Source organism: Saccostrea cucullata, unplaced genomic scaffold (genome assembly GCF_032062105.1).
Source record: "Saccostrea cucullata isolate Sc308-1 unplaced genomic scaffold, CSIRO_AGI_Scuc_v1 ctg114, whole genome shotgun sequence".
Lineage (NCBI taxonomy): Eukaryota > Metazoa > Mollusca > Bivalvia > Ostreida > Ostreidae > Saccostrea > Saccostrea cuccullata.
The window spans coordinates 269,889-290,370 of record NW_026930714.1 but is presented as its reverse complement, the minus strand read 5'-3'; the positions used below and the strand labels follow the sequence as shown (position 1 = coordinate 290,370).

General features: G+C 30.9%; 1 protein-coding gene across 1 annotated transcript; it reads left to right on the top strand.

Moving 5' to 3' along the window:
- The first annotated feature begins 7,180 nt into the window (after positions 1-7,180).
- On the top strand, positions 7,181-19,641 carry LOC134229815 (hematopoietically-expressed homeobox protein hhex-like). Its single transcript, XM_062711610.1, has 4 exons — positions 7,181-7,903; positions 17,490-17,674; positions 18,877-18,927; positions 19,035-19,641. The coding sequence occupies exons 1-4, from the start codon at positions 7,426-7,428 to the stop codon at positions 19,200-19,202; spliced, it is 882 nt and encodes a 293-aa protein (XP_062567594.1). The 5' UTR covers positions 7,181-7,425; the 3' UTR covers positions 19,203-19,641.
- Positions 19,642-20,482: the final 841 nt, after the last annotated feature.

The following is a 20,482-nucleotide window of genomic DNA, read 5'->3' as shown; positions in this document are numbered from 1 at the left end:
TATTTCAAATTTCCTTATACATTAAAATAATAATATGCAGTAACGATAATTTCTGCATATTCTGCATTCTCTACATGAAGTACAAGTTTTAATCGAGAGGGGAAATGTATAACTACATATATGTATTTGCAAAATTAGGGCTAAAATCAAGGCTAAAATTAGTTTATGTTTACAAAAAGAGGAACTAATCTTATTCAAACCTCACCTGAAAAAGTAAATATCTGAGGATTGTGAAAGAGAGATAGAAACTTAACTACAAAACCCTCGTCACGTTTTCTGTTTAAATCAATGTCTTTATTCATGTACTTTGCACATGTATATAGCTTTTCAACTTAAAATATGTTTATAGTGCTCATTTTGGAAAAAAATTATTGCTACTAAACAATGGTGCAAACAAAAGATAAAAAGAATTTTACCATCCCATCATGTTTTTCATTAATTTGAATATTATTTTCAGGTATTTTCTTTCATAGTGTCCTCTACAAAAATTTGAATTTTTCAATTAAAATTTGTATATGACAAAATTTTAATTGAAAAATTCAAATTTTTGTAGAGGACAATAGTATTTAGTTGCTCCCCTTTTTGAACGAATACAACTTTAATGTCGTAATGTTCACTGTGAATTAAGTTTTCAAAAAAGGATTTTTGATATTGAGTTCCATTCACATAACCACATTATTTAGCATAAAATATGCTAAGGAAAGAAAGACCAGTAATACATTTTGATACAGTCATAAAGTTGGAAACAGAATTATCATGAAAGCATGTTATTAAAGACTATGGAAAGCAAACCAAGGTTTTTTTAAAATATAAAACGTTAAATAGTACATTAATTTGTTTTGAATTTATAGGTCTAACATATATTTAATAATGAGAAATGAGAAACAAAATTTAAAATATATTAATTTTTTTTTCATTTACTGTCTATAATGTAGCATATCATAACTCATAACTTAAACATCAATAATTATAAAAAATCAAAATATGTTGGGAGAAAATTTATGGAGATAAGGAACAGTGTTCAAACTCAAAGGTCCATTCAAACCATACAAATTTGGACCAGAGCAAACATCAGTGGTGTGATCAGGTGCCACGTAAGAGGGAACATCCCCTGTCGGCTTAAAAACATTTATAAATACTTGCATTTAAAGTGGTTAGCTTTTTATTGACAAAATTTTCTTGGATGCCTATATGTATTTTTCTTTTATCCTTTGTAAGTTTCCGCTTACTAATGAAACAAATATACCCATACTTTAAAGTTATTTTTTCTGTATCAATGATACATTGTATGTCAAGGTTTTTGTAAATTTAAAAATTTCATTTCTGGTTTAGCTTTGTTCAGCAGAACTTATCGGTTATATCATGACTTTTATAAATGTTAAGAATTGAAATGAAATTTTATGAAGTTAACCTTAAAAAACAGCTTATAAAGATTTTTTATGGAAATGTAAAGTTTTTTTTTTTGAAATATTTAGATGTTGTCTGAAAGAATTTTGATGATGAGGGATTTAAAAATGTCTTTTCACAATAGGTAAGTTTGCTGTGGATCCTCTGAAAGGTAAAAAAGAATTGAGAAAAAATATATAAATTGATAGATAGAATCGGTTTTGTGCAAAATGCCTAGTTTGATTTTATAAATGTTCTTTGCTTGAAAAGTCTTTTTTGTACTTAATCTAATGGTGATAAAACTTAAGTTTCAATCAGGAAAGCTTAATTTAAAGCAAAAATTTTTCAACATTAATTTTAATTGAAAGAGAATGATTTTTTTTTTGTTCGAATGAAATTCATTTTTTATACGATTACAAAAATAAGTTTCCACTTATGAAACCACAGTGAAACTGTGAAAACTGTGAAACCACAGTATAAAATTAATGTAGATTTAACCGTAATATAGTTCTTAATAGTGTTGAAACCAACTTCATTCAATCTCATTAAGTTGTGAAGTTACGACTGGTGTTCCATAGCATTTCAATTAGATTAGTATACAACCAATGGATGACCAATATACAATAATTATATGTTAGTATATATGTCCCTGTCACGGCAGTATCAGCAGGCTCTTTTGGTGTGTAACGAAGATAACGCACGGAAGTTCTTGACTCCATTTCCTCTTAGCTTACTAAAATACATTAAAATGCTACATTATCATTATTGTAATTATTTATCTTAAATTCACAACAAATACTTCCTTCTGAAATCTTCAATTTGCAGTTTTTAGCTTTATAATTTAGGAAAATATCCATAGTAATGTTCAAACCAACGTTTTGGGTTTAAAAGATCACAAACAAAGTAAATATTCCCATAATGAGAGGAGAAGTCTTAAATGTCATTTTTTTGTCGATGATTACAAAAATACTTCAATAAATTTCTCAAATGTTTTGTCTAAGGAAATTTTGAAAAAACAAATTGAAAATCTGAAGCTGACATATTTTGCATCAAATATATGGAGATAGCGAAGAGTATTCAAACTCAAATGTCAGTAAAACAATACAAAAAGGAGCAGAGTAAGCACAGACCTCCAAAGCATCAGAGGTGGGATCAGGTGCCTTGGAGGAGAGAGCATCCCCTTGTGCTCCTTGTCATGCTTGGGAAATAACGGAAAATCCGTCGTCAATTCATTGTATTAATAATGAACTAACAATTGGTATGAAAAACGTCAGTCAGCAGTAGACTCAATGATAAATTGTATATATGCTGACAATGTCACAGCACTTACGAAATGATGACTTTAAACGAGAATGGTGATATTCTTGTTTCATAAACTTGTTTGCCAATTATTTACCTTGTTTTAGAAATTGTACATACGTAGTACGTAGAGCATGCTCTTGCATATCGAATCATCTGAGGATGGACAGCAAAACAATGGACATGTTACTTTTTAAAAAAGTAAAAAGGAAAGAAAGGGAATACTGTTTTCAATACATTGTACATGTACTTGTTATGAATTTATGAATATTCACCTCTTCTATAGAGTAACATAAAAAATTGATATTTTGTCTTTTACAAAAGGAGTGAAGCAAGGAGACAACGGAAGTCCGATTTTATTCTTAATATTTGTCAATGATTTGTCCGAGGGAAAAGCCTGTATTCTTTAAATTGATCAATCTGCACCTTACTATAGGATGGTCAACCCATTCTTTTGTATCAGGGTCATAAAGACTCCAATAAGTTGAACTTGAGTGATTGAAAGACGTTTGTGTTTATCTTCTAAAAGTATTTATTTATTTTTAGAAAATTTTCTTTAACAACAAACAATGGAACATATCCACCATTTGTTTAACAGCTTCCAGTCTTTTCACTCTTACACGAATGAAAACAACAAAAGCGTACATTAAGGAGGAATTCTTGTCTGGTCTCTGACTAGATGAAATATAAAAAAAAAATTTGCTGATACATGTATAATCTTTTTTTTTTTAGATGTAAGACATTGAAAAGATCGTATTTTTCTTTCGTCATTATAATTGTACATCTTTAAATAGAAAAAATATAATGGTAAGCTGAATTTGAAATCTAGCAGGGACTATATTTTGATGGAATGGTGGCGTATGAAAATATCTAGTCTTTTGCCTCTCAAAATTACTACAGAACAAATGAATGAATTTAGGTTTAATTTTTACACGATCAAAGACATATAGAAATTTTCAAAGGTAAATAGAATTAATAACAAGGTACTAAAGTTTTAAAGTATATCAAATACGTATGATTTTCTAAATAAACAACAATTATTTTAGCTTTTTAAAATGTTAATATAAGTACAGATTTGAAGCTAAAATCCATAAACAATGTTTTTCTCTCTTTTTTTGTGTGTGTCATTTTGTATCTTTGTATTCATATGACTACTTTACCATATGTTAATAAAGAAGAAAAACGTAAATATAAGAATCATATAGAAATAATTAAAAAATCCGAAAATTTTAAGTAAAAGAAAGAAAATTCGAGTTAGCCAATATCCATTTTAGTTAAATTATTTATGTCGATTCTGTAATATCAACTTAAAACCCCTTTTCATGTATGGTAATAGCTTTTATGCAAAAAGAAAAACATTTAATATTTTGAAATAGATGTAGACATAGCAAGATTTCAACAGGATTTTTTTTAATTCTTAAGGAAAAGAAATGACCTTGACCTGAGAATGCCTAATCTAACTGATGCTGTCACTTAGTGATATTGTCTTCTTGAGGCTTTAAAAATTTCATTAATTTTCAAATACTAGTACCAGTATGAGAAGGATCCCTCCTTAATCAAATATTTTTATTCTGATAATCTAGAACACATTTATCTCACATCTATCTTTTTCGTATGTTGTGAAAGGGATTTTTATCTCTTTCCTCAAAATATATAAAAGATCAAAAATATAAATATAAAAGAAGTTTGTGGTTCATACAGTGATAATACGTAGATATGTTAAATAAAAAAAACACATAGAAGTATCTTCCTAGATTGACAACTCATAAAGAGCTTTGTATTACAAAGTCAATCGACTGAAAGAAAATATTTTCCCTTTTTTGCAGACTGTAAAACTTTTCTCTCATAAAAGCACTTCTTTCGTAAAAATGACTTATCTATAAGTTATATACCCATCCTAGTTCACCATACAAGCAAGTTCTATAAGAATTAAAGCTAAGCCCATTAAAAATTCTGGCAGCTTCTATCCAAATATGGTTTACGTTATATACTTGGAGAAAAATAAAAAATATATATATATATAAATTCCATTGAAATGCAGTAAGAATTTGTTCAAATTAACTAACTCGAGCATGAAATAAGGAAATAAATGACAGTCTCATTAAAGATTATTTTATTTTGAATATTCTGAAGAAGAAACAAAAAATATACTATCTATATGTAAAGTACGTGTATTTTCTTCCGCATTTTGTAAGGAACTTTAAAAAATATACAATTAATCAATCAATCTAAGGAAGGAAGGAAAAATGAAAATAAAAATCTTAGTAATTGCTGGTGACATGTACGTCTTTTATGGGCCAGGGAATATTTATCACCAGGTTTAGACCGATGCAAAGTATGTAGGGTCAGGTACTTTTGGGGGCATTCACTGGGGGTAGGAAAACATATCTTTACTGAATATATAGACTTGGCCCAGAGTGCAAACCTGCCTTTTGCATACTATAACATTTTCAAATTATATCGAAATTAAAACGTCATTTTAAATTTAGAAAGTTCAAGCTATTTAGAGAAAAAATTACAGAATAAAAAAAAAGGTTTGATGACTTCAACTCTTCGACCGTCAGCCTTTCTTCCTTATTTAGCAATATACTTGTACACTGTACCCTTTTCATCTGCAATGGGGTTTATATCTCCAAGCTGATTCAATACGCAAGAACATGCTCTACATATGAACAATTTCTAAAACGAGGCAAATTATTGACAAAAAAATATTGATGAAACAGGGATATCAACAGTCTGATTTGAAATAATCCTTTTGCATGCTTTATGGTCAGTGTCAGCAATTATAACCTTTCCAAAGCTGACCCACGTTTTCATATGTTAGACCATTATTTACACAGTGAATTGTCTACGTTTTTTTCCGTTATTTCCTATGATGACAAGGTGCATATGGCGGGTGTGACCGGTCGGCAGGGGATGCACACCTCCATGGTACCTGAATCCACCTCTCATTTTTGAATTTTTGCTCTGTTCCCTGTTTTGTATTGTTTATAGGACTGAATATGCCACTTTGTTCCTATTTAATTTTCTACAAAGTTTTGCATATATTTTTTATATTGTGGTAAAGTCTTACAAGGTTCTCCCACTTTGGATGGTAAACATTTTTCAGGTTGCCTGTTTGAAAACAAATCTATCAGAAATATTGCTGATCTCTGAAAAAAAGTATGTGTTATTTATCCCGAATAGAAAGAAAGAGATGTTTTGTCTCTTATTTTTGTGAAGAAATAATGATAATTTATTTGAGAATATATCCATTTTTAAGTGTTAACTTCTGACCAATACCCTGGTAATCAGATTTGGTTTCCTTCGAGGAGTTTTTCCGTGTTTTAAGAATTTGTTACGTTACAAAGTCAACCATTATTGCCATAATTTCCTGTCGATTACTGTACATAATATACTATTTCATAAATTATCATTTTTCTTGGAAATTGGGAAAAACTGTTGGTTATTTATCTATATAAGAAAAATAGTTCGTGGTTATTTCCTTGTTTAATTAAATGGTGAAGTGCAAAAGCACGGACCGCCAGATTTTTAAATCATTAAAAAAAGTCCGTCCTTCGATTTAATTTGAAAGAAAATTTAAAAATATAATTTCAAGATCCATGATTTCTTGATCAATTTTACCACGTATGATAAAAGTTCAATTACTTTAAAATTTAATAAATTTGATTTTATTTGTATATTTTTTACAGTAGAAATCAACAATAATTTGAATAGTTTCTATTGTAATCTTTTAAAGGATGCAAGTCGTTATTATCTGAGTATTTTAAATTTACAAAGAGAATTTTTCTTTTAAAATTTTAAAATAATTTTTATTTGATGCGGAGAAAATTCGGCAGGTTTCAAGCATTTCTTTGTATCATAATTATAAGCCCTTATAGCTCTCTTGAAGAAACTTTGCAGTTGTTTTAAGGGAGTGAAATACTTTACAAGACTTTTGGATGATACGGACTGACTTCATAGTTCATGAAGTATTACAAACGGACTAATTTTTGTACAGATACGTATTTTTGATGGAAACTATTGTACGTCTTCTGCACAATATTTCCTCGGGAGTCATTATGAAAACTAGATTTCTTCTGTCGCTTCTCTCGTGGACCCAGCTAGCTACTCCAAAGGCTTGAGTGTTTCCCCGCCCCGATAATTTATAAATAAACTAAAAATTATCATATCAGCGAGTGTACACCTCAAAATAATGACAGAAAAAACACCACCTCGTACATCAAAGTCCCTAATCTGCATATTTACTCAATTTAAATCAAACTTTTATATTCCATTTATCGAGTTTGTTGTGTATGTAAACGACAAACATTATGAATCGACCCTTGAACCGCACAGTTTTTGTTTGCTTACTGATTAGAGAGAACCAATGTAAAGAAGGAAGAACGCTACTTTAAAAGGCCCCCTCCCTCTAATACAGGCAATGGATATTCCTGAAGCTCCGCCCCCCATCACCACGAGTGAAAGTATCACTTCTGTATAACAGGACAATATTGTTATAACGGTGTATTGTGCGATTGTTCCTCTGATTGACTGTTGTGATATGTGACAACTGTTGGAAGACTGTTGGAAAGGTTTTTTTTCTGGAGCTCTTGTCTTGTTTGTTGTTCGATCTATTTTTCTAAAGACCATATGGAGAAAGATATTGTTTGATTCCTCGTTGGACACTCACTGGTATATTGTGTTGATATTTAAATGATTGTTCTAGAGAAACATTATAAACGAGAAACAATTTTGTGAATGATAGTTGACGACAGACAATTGATTGTAAATTGTTTTGACTCCATCATGATTCCACAGCACTCAGCCTTAGTTAATGCCATGACGTCACTGTACGGTCCCCACATGCACCCCTCCGCATCCCCACCCACTGCCGCTCACTCTCAGACCACGGCCTCACCCACGGGACCGTCCTCATCATTCCGTATCGACGACATTTTGAGAACATCACCCAATTCCACATCAAGTGCTTCCAATCCTCTCAGTGGACTTGCAAAACCAACGCCCATCAACCCTGCAGCCCTCCACGGCCCGGGGGTGCTGACTGCCCCCTCCTTGTATAAACCGATGTCTATGTACGATCACACCCTTGTTCCTCAGTCCCCATACCTTCCCTCCCACGTCTCCTACACCAACGCTCTCATGAGTCACATGTACCCCATGCCATACATGAGGCCAGAGTATGCACTGTTAGATCGCCATCATGCATTTTCAAAAGGTATTTATTTTTTTGTTCCTTTCATTTTTCTTTTTGCATGGAAATTAGTTCTGTCCTCTCCTATAACACTTCTCACATTTATTCTTTTTAAAAAACTTCTCTTAGACAAAAATTGTAGATCTCTATTGAAATTTATTTTCAAAAAAGGTTAAGATCTGCAAGAAAAAATCTAATAGTAAAAAAAAAAAAAAAAAAAAAAAAATACCAAAAATAGTTTTTTTTCTTATTTAATGCAATATTATTCAGGTTTTATTTTTGAAAATTATAACATGCTGATTGCTAAGTAAAGATTTGATATCTACAATTTGTTGTCTTTCAACCAAATAATAATGACAAATATTAAAATAAATAAAAATCAAAAGCGACAATAACTGACAAAGGTCTACTTCGGGTCCTATTGAAGTAAACAAATATTCCCCAATTAGTTGGGAATTAGCTTAGTCCAATATGCGCCGCCGGAAGAGGACCGCTAAAATGGGATCAATCCCGTTAACAAACTTATGTATTCTTGGCTTAAGAAGGAAATCTATATAATTTTATATGTTCGGAAATCTTGAACTAGCTTCAATTCATTATAGTGATCCAATTAGAGCTTTCCTGTTGTGTCCAGTCGGCCATTCATGAAATCCATGTATCACGATAACTTAATGAATTACACGTGTCTGTGTAGGGAGAAAAATGTACCTATAAAGTTTATCTGAAAGTTAGAATATATTTTTCCATGAAATTAAAAAAATATATTCTCTTGTTTTTACTTTTAAACCTATTTTTGTAGTTTGTTATAACTTTTTTTTAATTATTTGCTTATTATATGTATTTACTTATTAATGAATTTAAAGTGAAACAAAATTAATTAAAAGTATATCCAAAATATTCTGATGGCTAGTTAAAATGAATCTAAATCTATCAATAATTTATCTGATAAAGTACATAAATAAAATAACGTTAAAATTAAAATCAAATTAATTCTCAGACTCAAAACATTTTAGAAAGTCTGAAATAAAGAAAAAAATATGAAAGAAAGAAAAATTCCGACAAAATAATTCGACGATTTTAAAAAAAACTAACAGCACACGGGACAAACGAATTTAAGTTCAAGAGGCACAGGTCGTGCATCGCGCCGATAATCAGTAAAAGATGTGTTAAAGCAAATAATGTTAATTCCTTGTTCTAAGGAATATTGGCTCTGTGTCGCCAAACTTAAAATATCTTAAGATCTGGAACAGATATAGCGGCTCATGGTTAATCCAGAATTAGATAGAAGACTGGAAATTGTAGAAAATACACCAGAGAGGGGTAATATATGCCTTACTTGACAGTCATATCGCACCAAAACTACCCGAAATTGACATCCATAGGCGTCAGAAATAACAGAGGATAAGTTATGAGAATTAATCGAAGAAAAAAAATTAAGTCATATTTCAAAATTAAGAATCCCTCTTTCAGAACTTACACACAAGTACATTTTGAAGTCATCGTTTAAATATGATTTTAGAATCCATATTGTAAATATCAGTTTAAATAATTGACTTAAAACAGAAGGAAGTCGCTCAAAAATAACCAAAAAACCTTTTTCTTGCTCTTGTCGAAGAGCGCAAAATCAAGACCTTTTATGATCAAGAGCCCAGAAGTCACCAAGTGGGGAAATAATTACAGACAATTACTATTTCAATTGTCATAAACGACTTGTCTGCCAAATTCTAAGGGTTTTCCTCATAAACCTTTTCATTTCTAATTAGTTTGTAGTGCCCGAAATCATATCGACTATACAGAATACTTCAGCAATAAAAATTAGAGAAATTCTTATAAAATCTTCGAATCAATTATCAGAAACAAAAATGAAACCGATCACATGATAATGACATGAAAATAAAAGAGTATAAAACAAAACAAACAAAAATAAATAAGGGACAAAAAATTAAGAAAAAAAGTTCTGTTTTGGATTATCTTAATATGATAAGGTGACAGCTTATTAACTGAATAATGAATACTCCCTATGCTCCAAAAAGGAGTGAAAGTCACCAAATGACATTCATACGGTTAATGAGATACCCGTTAGCTAATCCGCTACATTCATTTCAGGGTGCTAAGACGATTACAAGATAAGACTATCTCGCTAATCGATTTAAAATGAGAGAGGGCCATCAGACCATCTTTTTTCGATATCCTATTAAATATTGGTAGAAAACACCCAGAAGAGCAAATAGGCTTACTTAATACTTCATTCAGTTGATGTATATGGCAATTTATGTTTGAAGTATAATAATCCTTGAAATATATAAATACTGTTTAGTGTTTATAATGTTTGGTCTCTAATAGGGATGTCCCATATAAGAGTCTTCTGAGTCTTTAAACATTACCACCCTTATGTCTGTTTATACGTTCTTTGTAATTCCACAAACATCAGCCAAACGGTGTCTGCACTGTTCATTTTTGAAATTTCGATGATTTCTATTATACCTATCTTTATTTCTAAATGGAATTTCAGTAAATTTATAAAACTTTCACTCATCTTCTTGCTCTTTTTTTATTTTTGAAAAAAAAACTACAAAATTTGTGGTGTTACGTTTTTTTTATCTTTATATTTTATTCTTCTTCTCACGCAAAATTCATAATTAGATTCAAATTTTTACAATAGAAACTATAATTGTGAAAAAAGTCGATGTAGAAATCAGAAAATTAACATATCTTTTTTTGCTGTTGTTTAAGTATCACGCCATTATATTTAATTATATTTTGTTGCATTATTATGTAAACTTTTATTCTTTATTATTTAATCGCATTAATCAACCTTTTTTTTTTTTACTAAAATGTAATTTTTTTTAAAGGCCCATACCAACGCATTATTCATCTGTCTAACTTAAATATTTTCAATATAGTCATTCAACTCTCATGCAGTCAAGATGGAACTGAATGATTGAAACACAAACGAATTTTTCTCATTTTTGTTGCATTAGAAGTACAATTCACATCTTTAGTATTCTTTTTTCCTACCATGCGTGTGACCCTAGAGAGTCTTTGCAACGTTTGTTCACATCCAAATTCATATGACCCGTAAAATCGCCAAGACGCTTGGCATAATTCAAATACATTCCAACTCAGTCGATGTCTTGGAAGAGAAAAATGTCGAGTGTTTTCTCTTTCAATAGATTTAATCGATAGAGATGAGATAGAACAATAAAGGTTTGATTTCAAGACTCAGTTGGCTGTCCAAATACAACCCTTAAGCCTGTTTTTGTTTATTTTAACCGTGCTATTGTTTTAAATAAAAGTGCGCCATTTTTGTTTCAAATAAAATCGCGAGACATTTTTCGAACTTCAGGAATTTGAAAGTAGGAAATCCTGTGTGAATTGTAAATAAAAGATCGCGTGTTCTTTGATTAAAAGAAGTATGAAATTTATCTTTAAAAACTTTTAAAAAGACAATGTTTAATGAAAGGATACAGTTTCCCCCTTGCACATTATTATCTACGTGTATCAATCAAAATATGTTTAGGATTATAACATACTGACACAGACACTTGTTTCGGTAATAAATCAACCCATAGAATAATATTCTATGGCTTAAAAATTATTACCGAAAGATGTACCTGTGCAAACCAAATATGAGATTATGCCGTGGTCTGTTCTACGGCTCAAAAGATAATTTCAGCTATATTATTTTGTGGTTATTTGTAAGTTTGGGAATTATAAAATGAAAAAATAAATAAAAAAAAATAATAAAATAGTAAAAAACGAAAAAAAAGAATAGCCTGTCGCAAACTCAGTTGCATTGTCGTGTCCATGTAATATATATTAACATTTTTGCTTATCGTAAGACTCTGTTTGCACATTCTCAATAAAGTATTATTTTAATACATTTCAACAGTGAACTACTGTATTTTAATTAATGAATAAAAATGATATTTCGATATAATAAAAGAATACCAACACTCTTAAAAAAGTTTTACTTAGTAGTCATTTTTTACTTGAAATAACAAAGATAAGTAATAGATAATTACTAACCATTTACTTAAAATTTAAAATCAATTACTGAAATATATGTCAATTACTAGATTCAAATGTTTTACTTGATTTTTGTATTTTAAAGAATTGTTTTACTTACACACTAAAAAGTTTTACTTAGTAATTTATATTTACTTAAAATTGTGTATATAAGTAATAACATTACTTGGTCTTTACTTACAGTTTACCACTATTTACTATATAATTAATATTTTAATGCCCCCGTAAACGAAGTTTCGGGCGTATATAGTTTTTGTCGTGTCCGTCTGTCTGTCTAGCTGTCTCTCTGTTTGTCTGTTTATCCGCAGAAACTTTAACCTTGCCCATAACTTTTGATTAAGCGGAGCTATGACTTTCATATTTCACACGTGTATTTCTTGTGACAAGACCTTTCTTTGAGTATCACCAAATTTGAACCTTGAAGTTTGACTCAATTATACACAAAAAATCCAAACTTATTCTTTATCCAAATCTTTTGAACGGTAAATACCAGGACATGTATACGTCACATATATATTTTTTGTTGAAAGAACTTTCATTGAATACCAACAACTATGAAATTTTGATCTTGACCTTGGAGATTTCCATCCTTGTGAAAAAACTTTAACCTTGGCCATAACGTTTGAACGGTAAGAAATAGTGCTTTCATACTTACATATATGTAATCATTTTGAGAAGACCATTCATAGAATACCAAGAACTTTGACCCTTTGACCTTGACCTATACCCACTTTTAAAAAGCAAACCTTGACTGTAACTTTAAAAGGATTAAGGTTAGTGCATTCATACTTTACATAGTTCATCCTTGTGACAAGACCTTTCTTTGGGTACCAACAAATCTGTCCCTTTGTCCTTGACCTTGGCGTTTGACTTACATTTCAAAATTGGTAATCTTGACCATAACTTCTGAAGGGTTGAGGCAAGTGTTTCCATATATCACATATGTATTTTTTTTGGTAAGACCTTTCATTAGATACCAATAACCTTGACCTTTTGACCTTGGAGATAGCAAGAAATCCCAATAATTTAAATTTGCATATAAGAAAAGTTTAACCTTTGATATGTTGCCATACAGGCCGGGGCATAGGTGTTTCACAAACACATCTTGTTTGAATTGTATTTAATTGATTTACTTAAAACAAAAATTTATTTACTAAATCAAGGAGAATTCAGATCAGTAATTACTTAAATATGGTAGTCTAATCACTAATTGTTTGTGATGAGGAGTTATCATTCTTCTTATTTCTTCATGTGAAAAAAATGTCATACTAAAAAAAATACTGTATTAAAAAGTACTTGAAACATAAAACCATTTTTAAAATGGTCCTTAAAAAGATACAACTTATTCAATTTTTAAGGCTTTCGAAGTTGGAATCAAATGTTTTATTGATATATATAATAAAACAATTACAAAGAAATTGGCAAACGAAATAGAAAGTATAATTGTTTCCATCAGAAGTAGACTATTCAGAGGGCCCAATTAGGGAACTCTGATAAAGAAATCTGTGAGTAGTACTCACATGTCAGAGGGTCTGTACCTTGCACTGTTTCCAGTAAATAACATCGATTTTAGTAAATATGATAAGTATTTCATTTACTTAGTATTCTTTTGAGTAATAATATTCTAGATTTTAATTAATTTCAGAATTACATTTACTTAGTAATAATTCATAAAATTTAGTAAATAGAAAGCATATTATCTCTAAATTAAGTAATAATAATTTAACAAAAATGAGTAGTTCATTTACTAACTTTAAGTAATACAATTCCTATAATTTAAGTAATGCTATTGATACTTAGTAAATCATTTTATAAGTAAATGAATTCATCCTTATTACTAATTATGATTACAATTACTAACCATGATAGTCATTTACTTGCTATTCTGACTAAATGGATTACTAATAATTACTAGTTTTTCTTAATCTAATATCTTATTTTAAAAACAACAAGTAAAACTTTTTTTAGAGTGAAAATGATGTTTTGTGATGGAATATCAAAAGTGCAGCAAAATGCGGGATTTCCATTCCCTTCACGAAGAATTTCGTAAAAATACTCTCTGGTTTGTTACATGTATTAGCTAGGGAAAGAGAGACAGAGAAAATAAACTTTTCCTTAGACACTAATTCTGCCAAAGTTTTTTTCCCTTAAATGTTGTTGAAATTTCAATCTCACAATCGCTAAAAATTACGTTTCAATCAAATGAAACTATACGTCACAGCCTTAGAAGTGTAACGGAAAAAAAGAAAAAAATACAGAAACGCAGGAAAATCAAAGAAAATGTTATTAGCAGAAAATTTAATTTTTAAAGTTAAGTGTTGAAATTTAATAACTCGATATTTTTAAAAATTATTATTTTTCTTTTATTCAAGCTTCACATTTCGTGAAAATATAACAAAAGAAATCCTGTTCCACTCGTGTAAAAATGCCATAAATATTTAATATCCTTTAGAATAATTCATTTCCTTGAAGAATTCAAGAGAAATAAATGTCCTCTAGGGTCAGGGGAACAGAAATTCCTAATTATTTTTATCTATATGAATTTAATATTTTTTTTTATCCTTATTGTAATTCTGTTTGGACAATTTCGATAATCTCTTCGATCTGGACTTTCTGTTCAACAGATTTTTTGCCGAGTGTAGGCAATGTTTCTGGGATTTTGCTAAATATCATCGGAATTGATGTATTTCCGCCTCTTGATGTGGTGAACCCAAAGGAAGAACGGTTCTGTATATTTAGATAATATTTCAAGGATCGGAAAAGACCCTTGGTGATGGAAGCATGATTTAAAAGTAATCTGTAAATGACAAATCAAAGGCAAAAAACTGTTCCAGCGATCCAATCAGCATTCTGATTACAGTAACGATTAGGCAGCTTCCTTTCCAGCAATAAATTAATCTAATTTTTTTTTACAATGCAAAACTATATATTTCTATTTATTTATTTATTTCAACTTGGAGAAATTATTCTTTGCATGAATATTGTAGTTAAGGTTTTTTGATGTTTATAAGGCTACAAGAAGACACATCGAGGAAACATACATGTAATAACTAGTTGAATTTCTTTATAATTAGAAAAATATATTTTTCTTACCATTTATATTATTATTTCAGTAATTATCTTACTTGAATCAATTTGATATTTTTTCAGTTCAAAAACTATTGAATATTATTTAAGGCAAATCTATCATGACATAAATAAAAAAAAAGATTAAAATTTCAAACTATACGATATTAGTAGGATATTTCAATCGACAACAGAATAGCAACAAATCCATATTAAAAACTACTTAATTTCTAAACAGTGTCATTATTTACAATTTGGAATTGAACATTCCAAGTAACATTGGTATTTGCAATCGGGCTCGATGTCCGATGTCCGTAGTAATCCCTCCGCGGCGTCCGGCTGATCCCCGCCGTAATCTTGTAAACCCTCATCTGTCCGGAGCCTGAGTCTTGCTCCCTCTGACGAAAGACGCGGTACTCAAAGGGTGTAAACAAAGGTCTGAATGACTAAATAGACCAGCGCTCGATAACTGGCAATAGTGTAAACTGGGGTATCAATGGCCGAGGTATTTCCGTAAACAAGATTGCGGACGTTTCCGATTACTTCTCTTTGTAGTTCTGTTCGTTATCTACTATAAGCGAGTTATAATGGTCATTTACGGAATGAACAATAGCCTTGTTTAGTGTTGAGACAAGACAACGTTTATGTAAGGTGGGTTAAGACGAAGAACTGCTCTATCGAGTTTAATTCACTTTGATCTTGTTCTAAACAATGGGATCAATGCACTAATCGTGTTAATTCAAGAATGGAAGAAAAGCTTTTGTTTATTCTTAGTATATGGTAATTACAGATAAACAACTTGAAGAGCCTTATCAGGACTTTTTGCTCTGCAGAAGAAATATTTTCACAAACTGTACATGGGCGATTTCAAAAACTGGTTCGCTTATCTAAGACGAGATCTCGCAGCTGAAGTGCCATTGTTTTTCATCACTTTCTTGTTAGTTTCTGCTATCAATTGTCCCACATGTGGCAATTACAGTAATTTAACTTGAACTTGTTGCAGTTGTCTAACTTATACTGCTTCCGGTATTTAGATGGCGGGAAAGTAAGTAGACTCTTCACATTAAAGAGAAAGAATCGACAATCGCTGCGACACGTGTTTCCTGTGCAAGGGCCGTGGTGTCGTGTGTCCATTTTAATAATTATACAAACAATTGTATGTCTTATTTCGTGGTTTTATCGTGACGGAAGCATATTCCAAAATAAATGAGCTTGTGGCAGGATAGGGGGACTTTGAGCACCCCTCATGGCCCCATTGTCAGCCTTCCGAAAACCTAGCAATCGGAAGAACTTGCGCGGATACCACTTGAGGTTTTTCTTTAATTAACCCCTTTGTCGCCTTCTGAAGGACTGTTATTGTTTTCTGAATAAGAATGTATAATAGCCTGTTGAAGCTTCGTGTGACATGAATGGCCCGACAATTCAGAGTTTCGTAGTTGCAGCACGGCCGAGTCTGTAAGTCGCGCGAGCTTCACACAGCGGTAACGCTTTCATTCGATGCAGGCGGATTCTGTTTCAAACGAATAAAAAATTAAGAATTAGCTTTCCAAAAATTACTCCATTGACAAAACTTTTTTTTTCAAATTGACTTGTTTTTTAACTTGTTGCATGAAGAATGTTATACCAGGGTATTTTAATTTATAATATGCAATTTGCTGATATCATAGAGTAGCAATTTTATTAGGTCTCTCGCTTGACAACTGTATAACTTCACGCGTTTTTTAAAGCTGTCTTCCACATTTTTTCTCCTCCCTATAGATCTAAAGCTGATCTGCACATGTATCATTCATATTTGATGAGCACTAAGTTAATTATGCTTCACCTCATACATGTATATGAGTAAGCTTATTAAATCCATGTCCCTGGTAAACCTGTAGCATCATGCGCAAGCGTCTGAGTGTTAACTCCCACGTGATATACATGTGACCAAAAACTAAGAGAAAACCACTCCTTGTCTGAATTGATATCATATGCTCTACACTTAAGTATGGAACAAAGTACTAATTTATCCGATACAAACTGAATCAACGATCCTTGTATGGTTTCATTATTTATCAGGTTGTTGTACAAAGTTTGAGAACTTTGCATTGTAAAAAATAAAAATTATTGTTTCTCATGACTTTTATGAAAAATAGCAGTTGATTTTTTTAAAATGAAATTTATCTTAAACTTTCGCTTATAGTTGTTTTTTTTTAAATATGGGGGAAATCGTTTCAATATATATTTGTTCACCAATATAATGCAATGTCTCGCAAATAGAAAGATAGATTAAAAATTGTAGATTAAAAAAATATCTTCTGCATGTTCATACTGTTTTCTCTTTTGTATTGGTCAGAAAGGCAATTGCATGGTTGTGAATGAGAAGGTGTTTTTTTTTTCGTTTTGTTTCGTTGAATATATTTATGCATGTAAATATGCAATTTTTTCGGTGAAAGATACCTATAACAATTAAATATCATGCAATAGGACTGATATTTATAGTAAACAAATGATCAATATTCTGTTTATTATTCAGTGATGCCAAAACCTTTCCTGTGGAACCATTTTATGCAGCGCCCTCTACATAAGAGGAAGGGCGGACAAGTGAGATTTTCTAACGACCAGACAGTAGAACTAGAAAAGAAATTTGAATCTCACAAGTACCTGTCTCCGCCAGAAAGAAAAAGACTGGCCAAAAGTCTCCAATTAACAGAACGACAGGTAAAAATATGTGACGTACTTTGAATCAAATTCAAAAAATATTTTTTTTCTTAAGAAATATAAATAATTATCACTATTTGAATTATTTTTGTAAAATATGAAAAAAAAATATACAGCGGTTACATTCGAAAAACTTGGCGCAAAAATTGATTAAATAATCTGAACATTTTAAAGTTTTTTTTTTCAAATTTCTTTTTCACCATTTGTACATGAGGATTACATGTGTATCTATATAAGCGTATGACAAATGTTTCGTGCTGATATTAAATATTTGTAAACCTATTTTGTAAATGATAAAGTCCAAGTTAGCAAAATTCTTGTTAAAACACCATACATTTAGAATTCATGCTTATTTTTCTCACCATTTACATGTATTGATTTTCAACAAACAATAAAAGGTACAAGGGCTATCCACATAGAAACAATTTTATCCTAAAAAGCAAAAATTAACAACACTGTATGAAATTTAAAACGCCCTTTATATCGTCAAAGTTCAATCGCTTTTTTAATTTGCGCCTTAGCCTGAATTATGTGTTTCTTGTTGTGTATTATAATTGACAATATTTCACCAAGTACTTTTACTTTCGATAATGAAATTTTAAACAAACAGGACATTATTGACTTGTTTTTCAAAATAACCCCCTCAATCACTCTCCGAGGGACTTCATCGTCTGTGAATTTTCGCAAGTACACGCGAAATGTCGTACATTGAGGGAGCCCCTCGGTAGAGCTGTTTTGTACGCCTTTAATTGACTTGTAGCATAGTCCCATGATTGGGTGACACTTTTGAATTGCACCAATTCAAGATAAAAAGACCTGGCATTTCAACGTCAACAAACAAAGGCACTCTAACGTTATTGAAAAAAGTTTTGTTTAACTTGTAGTTAAATTAAGATTTATAAAAGATAATTCGGGTAATACATTTCGTTTAATCGATGAACATTTTTTCTGTATCAAGCTAGCGAACAAATTAATGAAGAAAATATACAATGCTAGAAAGTTCAGTGATAAGAAAATTTTGAAGTGTTTTATCACTTACTAGACATGAACTATTTCAAAAGTTTGTGAAAAAAAAGAATCTTAATTCATAAATTAGAAGAAAAAAAACAATGTATAGTCGGCATGGCTTCTGAAATGAAATACCTTTAGATAATATGAAAGTATATACTACTTCTAAGATTCCTCTTGAATTCTCATTTTAGGTAAAAACGTGGTTTCAAAATAGACGCGCTAAATGGAGAAGACTAAAACAGGTATGTCATTCTTAAGTAAATGTTTACTTATATATCCTGAAATGAAGATATCAACAAGTTATATTTTCCAAAAAGAAAATTGTCATTTCAAAAACTTCTTTCTGTAGGAATCACCAACTTGCGAGAAACAAAGTGAAACATCTGCAGAAAAGAGCGGAAGTGACGCAGCAGACGATTCAGAGGAGAGGAACAGGTGCACTTCGGACGAGGAAGATTTTGATATGGAGGACAGTGACGATGAAATAGATGTAGAGAGCGAAACCACGGAAAAATAGCGAGAAGTGTAGAATTTACGTGTGAACACTATCCAGAGTGGAGGCACAATGGTGTCAGGCATAAATCAGCGAACACCCTTGTGAATTCGGCCTGTGTGAAGTTTCAAACATTGAACAGGCACAGAAGAGTTCCTTTAAAAGATGCGTAGATCAGGAATTTCTCCTGGTACACATTGTTAAGTTTCAAATATATATTTGAAGCGAAATGAATTGAGAATTTTGATTTGACTATAAATGACTGCATGAGTGGCGATACGAATGGTGCAATTCTTAGTTTTTTGTATTTATTGTCACTTCCGGTCTTCCTCTTTCCAAACTACATCAAACTATGCAATAATTATGACTAAATGAGCAAACATACGATGTAGAATTGTGGAATACTACTGTTTCATTTATATATTTTTTACTGAAATAAAACTCCAAGGAGATATGATGTTTTTTTCTGGCTTTGTTTTGTATTTTTTTAAACTTTCAAAAAAATTTAAGAAATCATATTGAAATCAGGAGTTCTTTGTTTTGCAGTGCAAACAGATAAAAAATATAGGAGAAGGCGGAAGATTCTTTCAATATTAACTGCGCACAAGTAATTTTGAATAGATTATTGTATTATGTGAACTGACATATAGAACCTATATACTAATTGTGGAGTATTTTTCTCAATATTTCATAATGTATGAGGAAAGCGAAACGAAAAACAACAGGGAAGCCTCTTGAATGGACCGATTTCCATGTCCTACAGTAAGTGATTCCAAATGACGGACTAAAGTAGCCAAGAGTGGCTGAAATCTTATGTTAATGATGACATGTGACTACAATAATGAAACAAGAGCTAAAAAACTTCATAGTAATTGTCTGAAGACGGAAAAAATGGGATAAGCAGCATTGAGAGTTGGTGACACATCTTAATGTGACATTGATGAAAATTTAGGAAGCTGTTGACGGGGCTATTGTAAATATATGATACTTGAAATATAAGTAATATCAACTTGTACAATGCTAAATTACATGCTGCGAAATCATGTATCACACAGGTCTAAAAGTGCAACCAAGTGTCAGATGCCTAAATATAAATTTAATGTGCTTAAATTAGAATTCTTTGTCATAATTTTTTAAAATTCGTATAATTGTTTAGATAAAGTGTCGATAATAAATTTAAATATTGTATTACAAATCTCTGACAGCTAACTAAAGTCAATGAATATTGTTCCTTTTCCTATACGCATTTGACATTATACGCCATCGTTCGTACCAGCTTCGAAATTCTGTGACAAACCACAAGC

Excerpts from the sequence above, each read along its gene's own strand:
- LOC134229815 (XM_062711610.1), top strand. The coding sequence starts at position 7,426 with ATGATAGTTGACGACAGACAATTGATTGTAAATTGTTTTGACTCCATC. Across the intron at positions 7,904-17,489 it reads CCATCATGCATTTTCAAAAG|TGATGCCAAAACCTTTCCTG; the intron begins GTATTTATTTTT and ends TTTATTATTCAG. Across the intron at positions 18,928-19,034 it reads AATGGAGAAGACTAAAACAG|GAATCACCAACTTGCGAGAA; the intron begins GTATGTCATTCT and ends TTCTTTCTGTAG.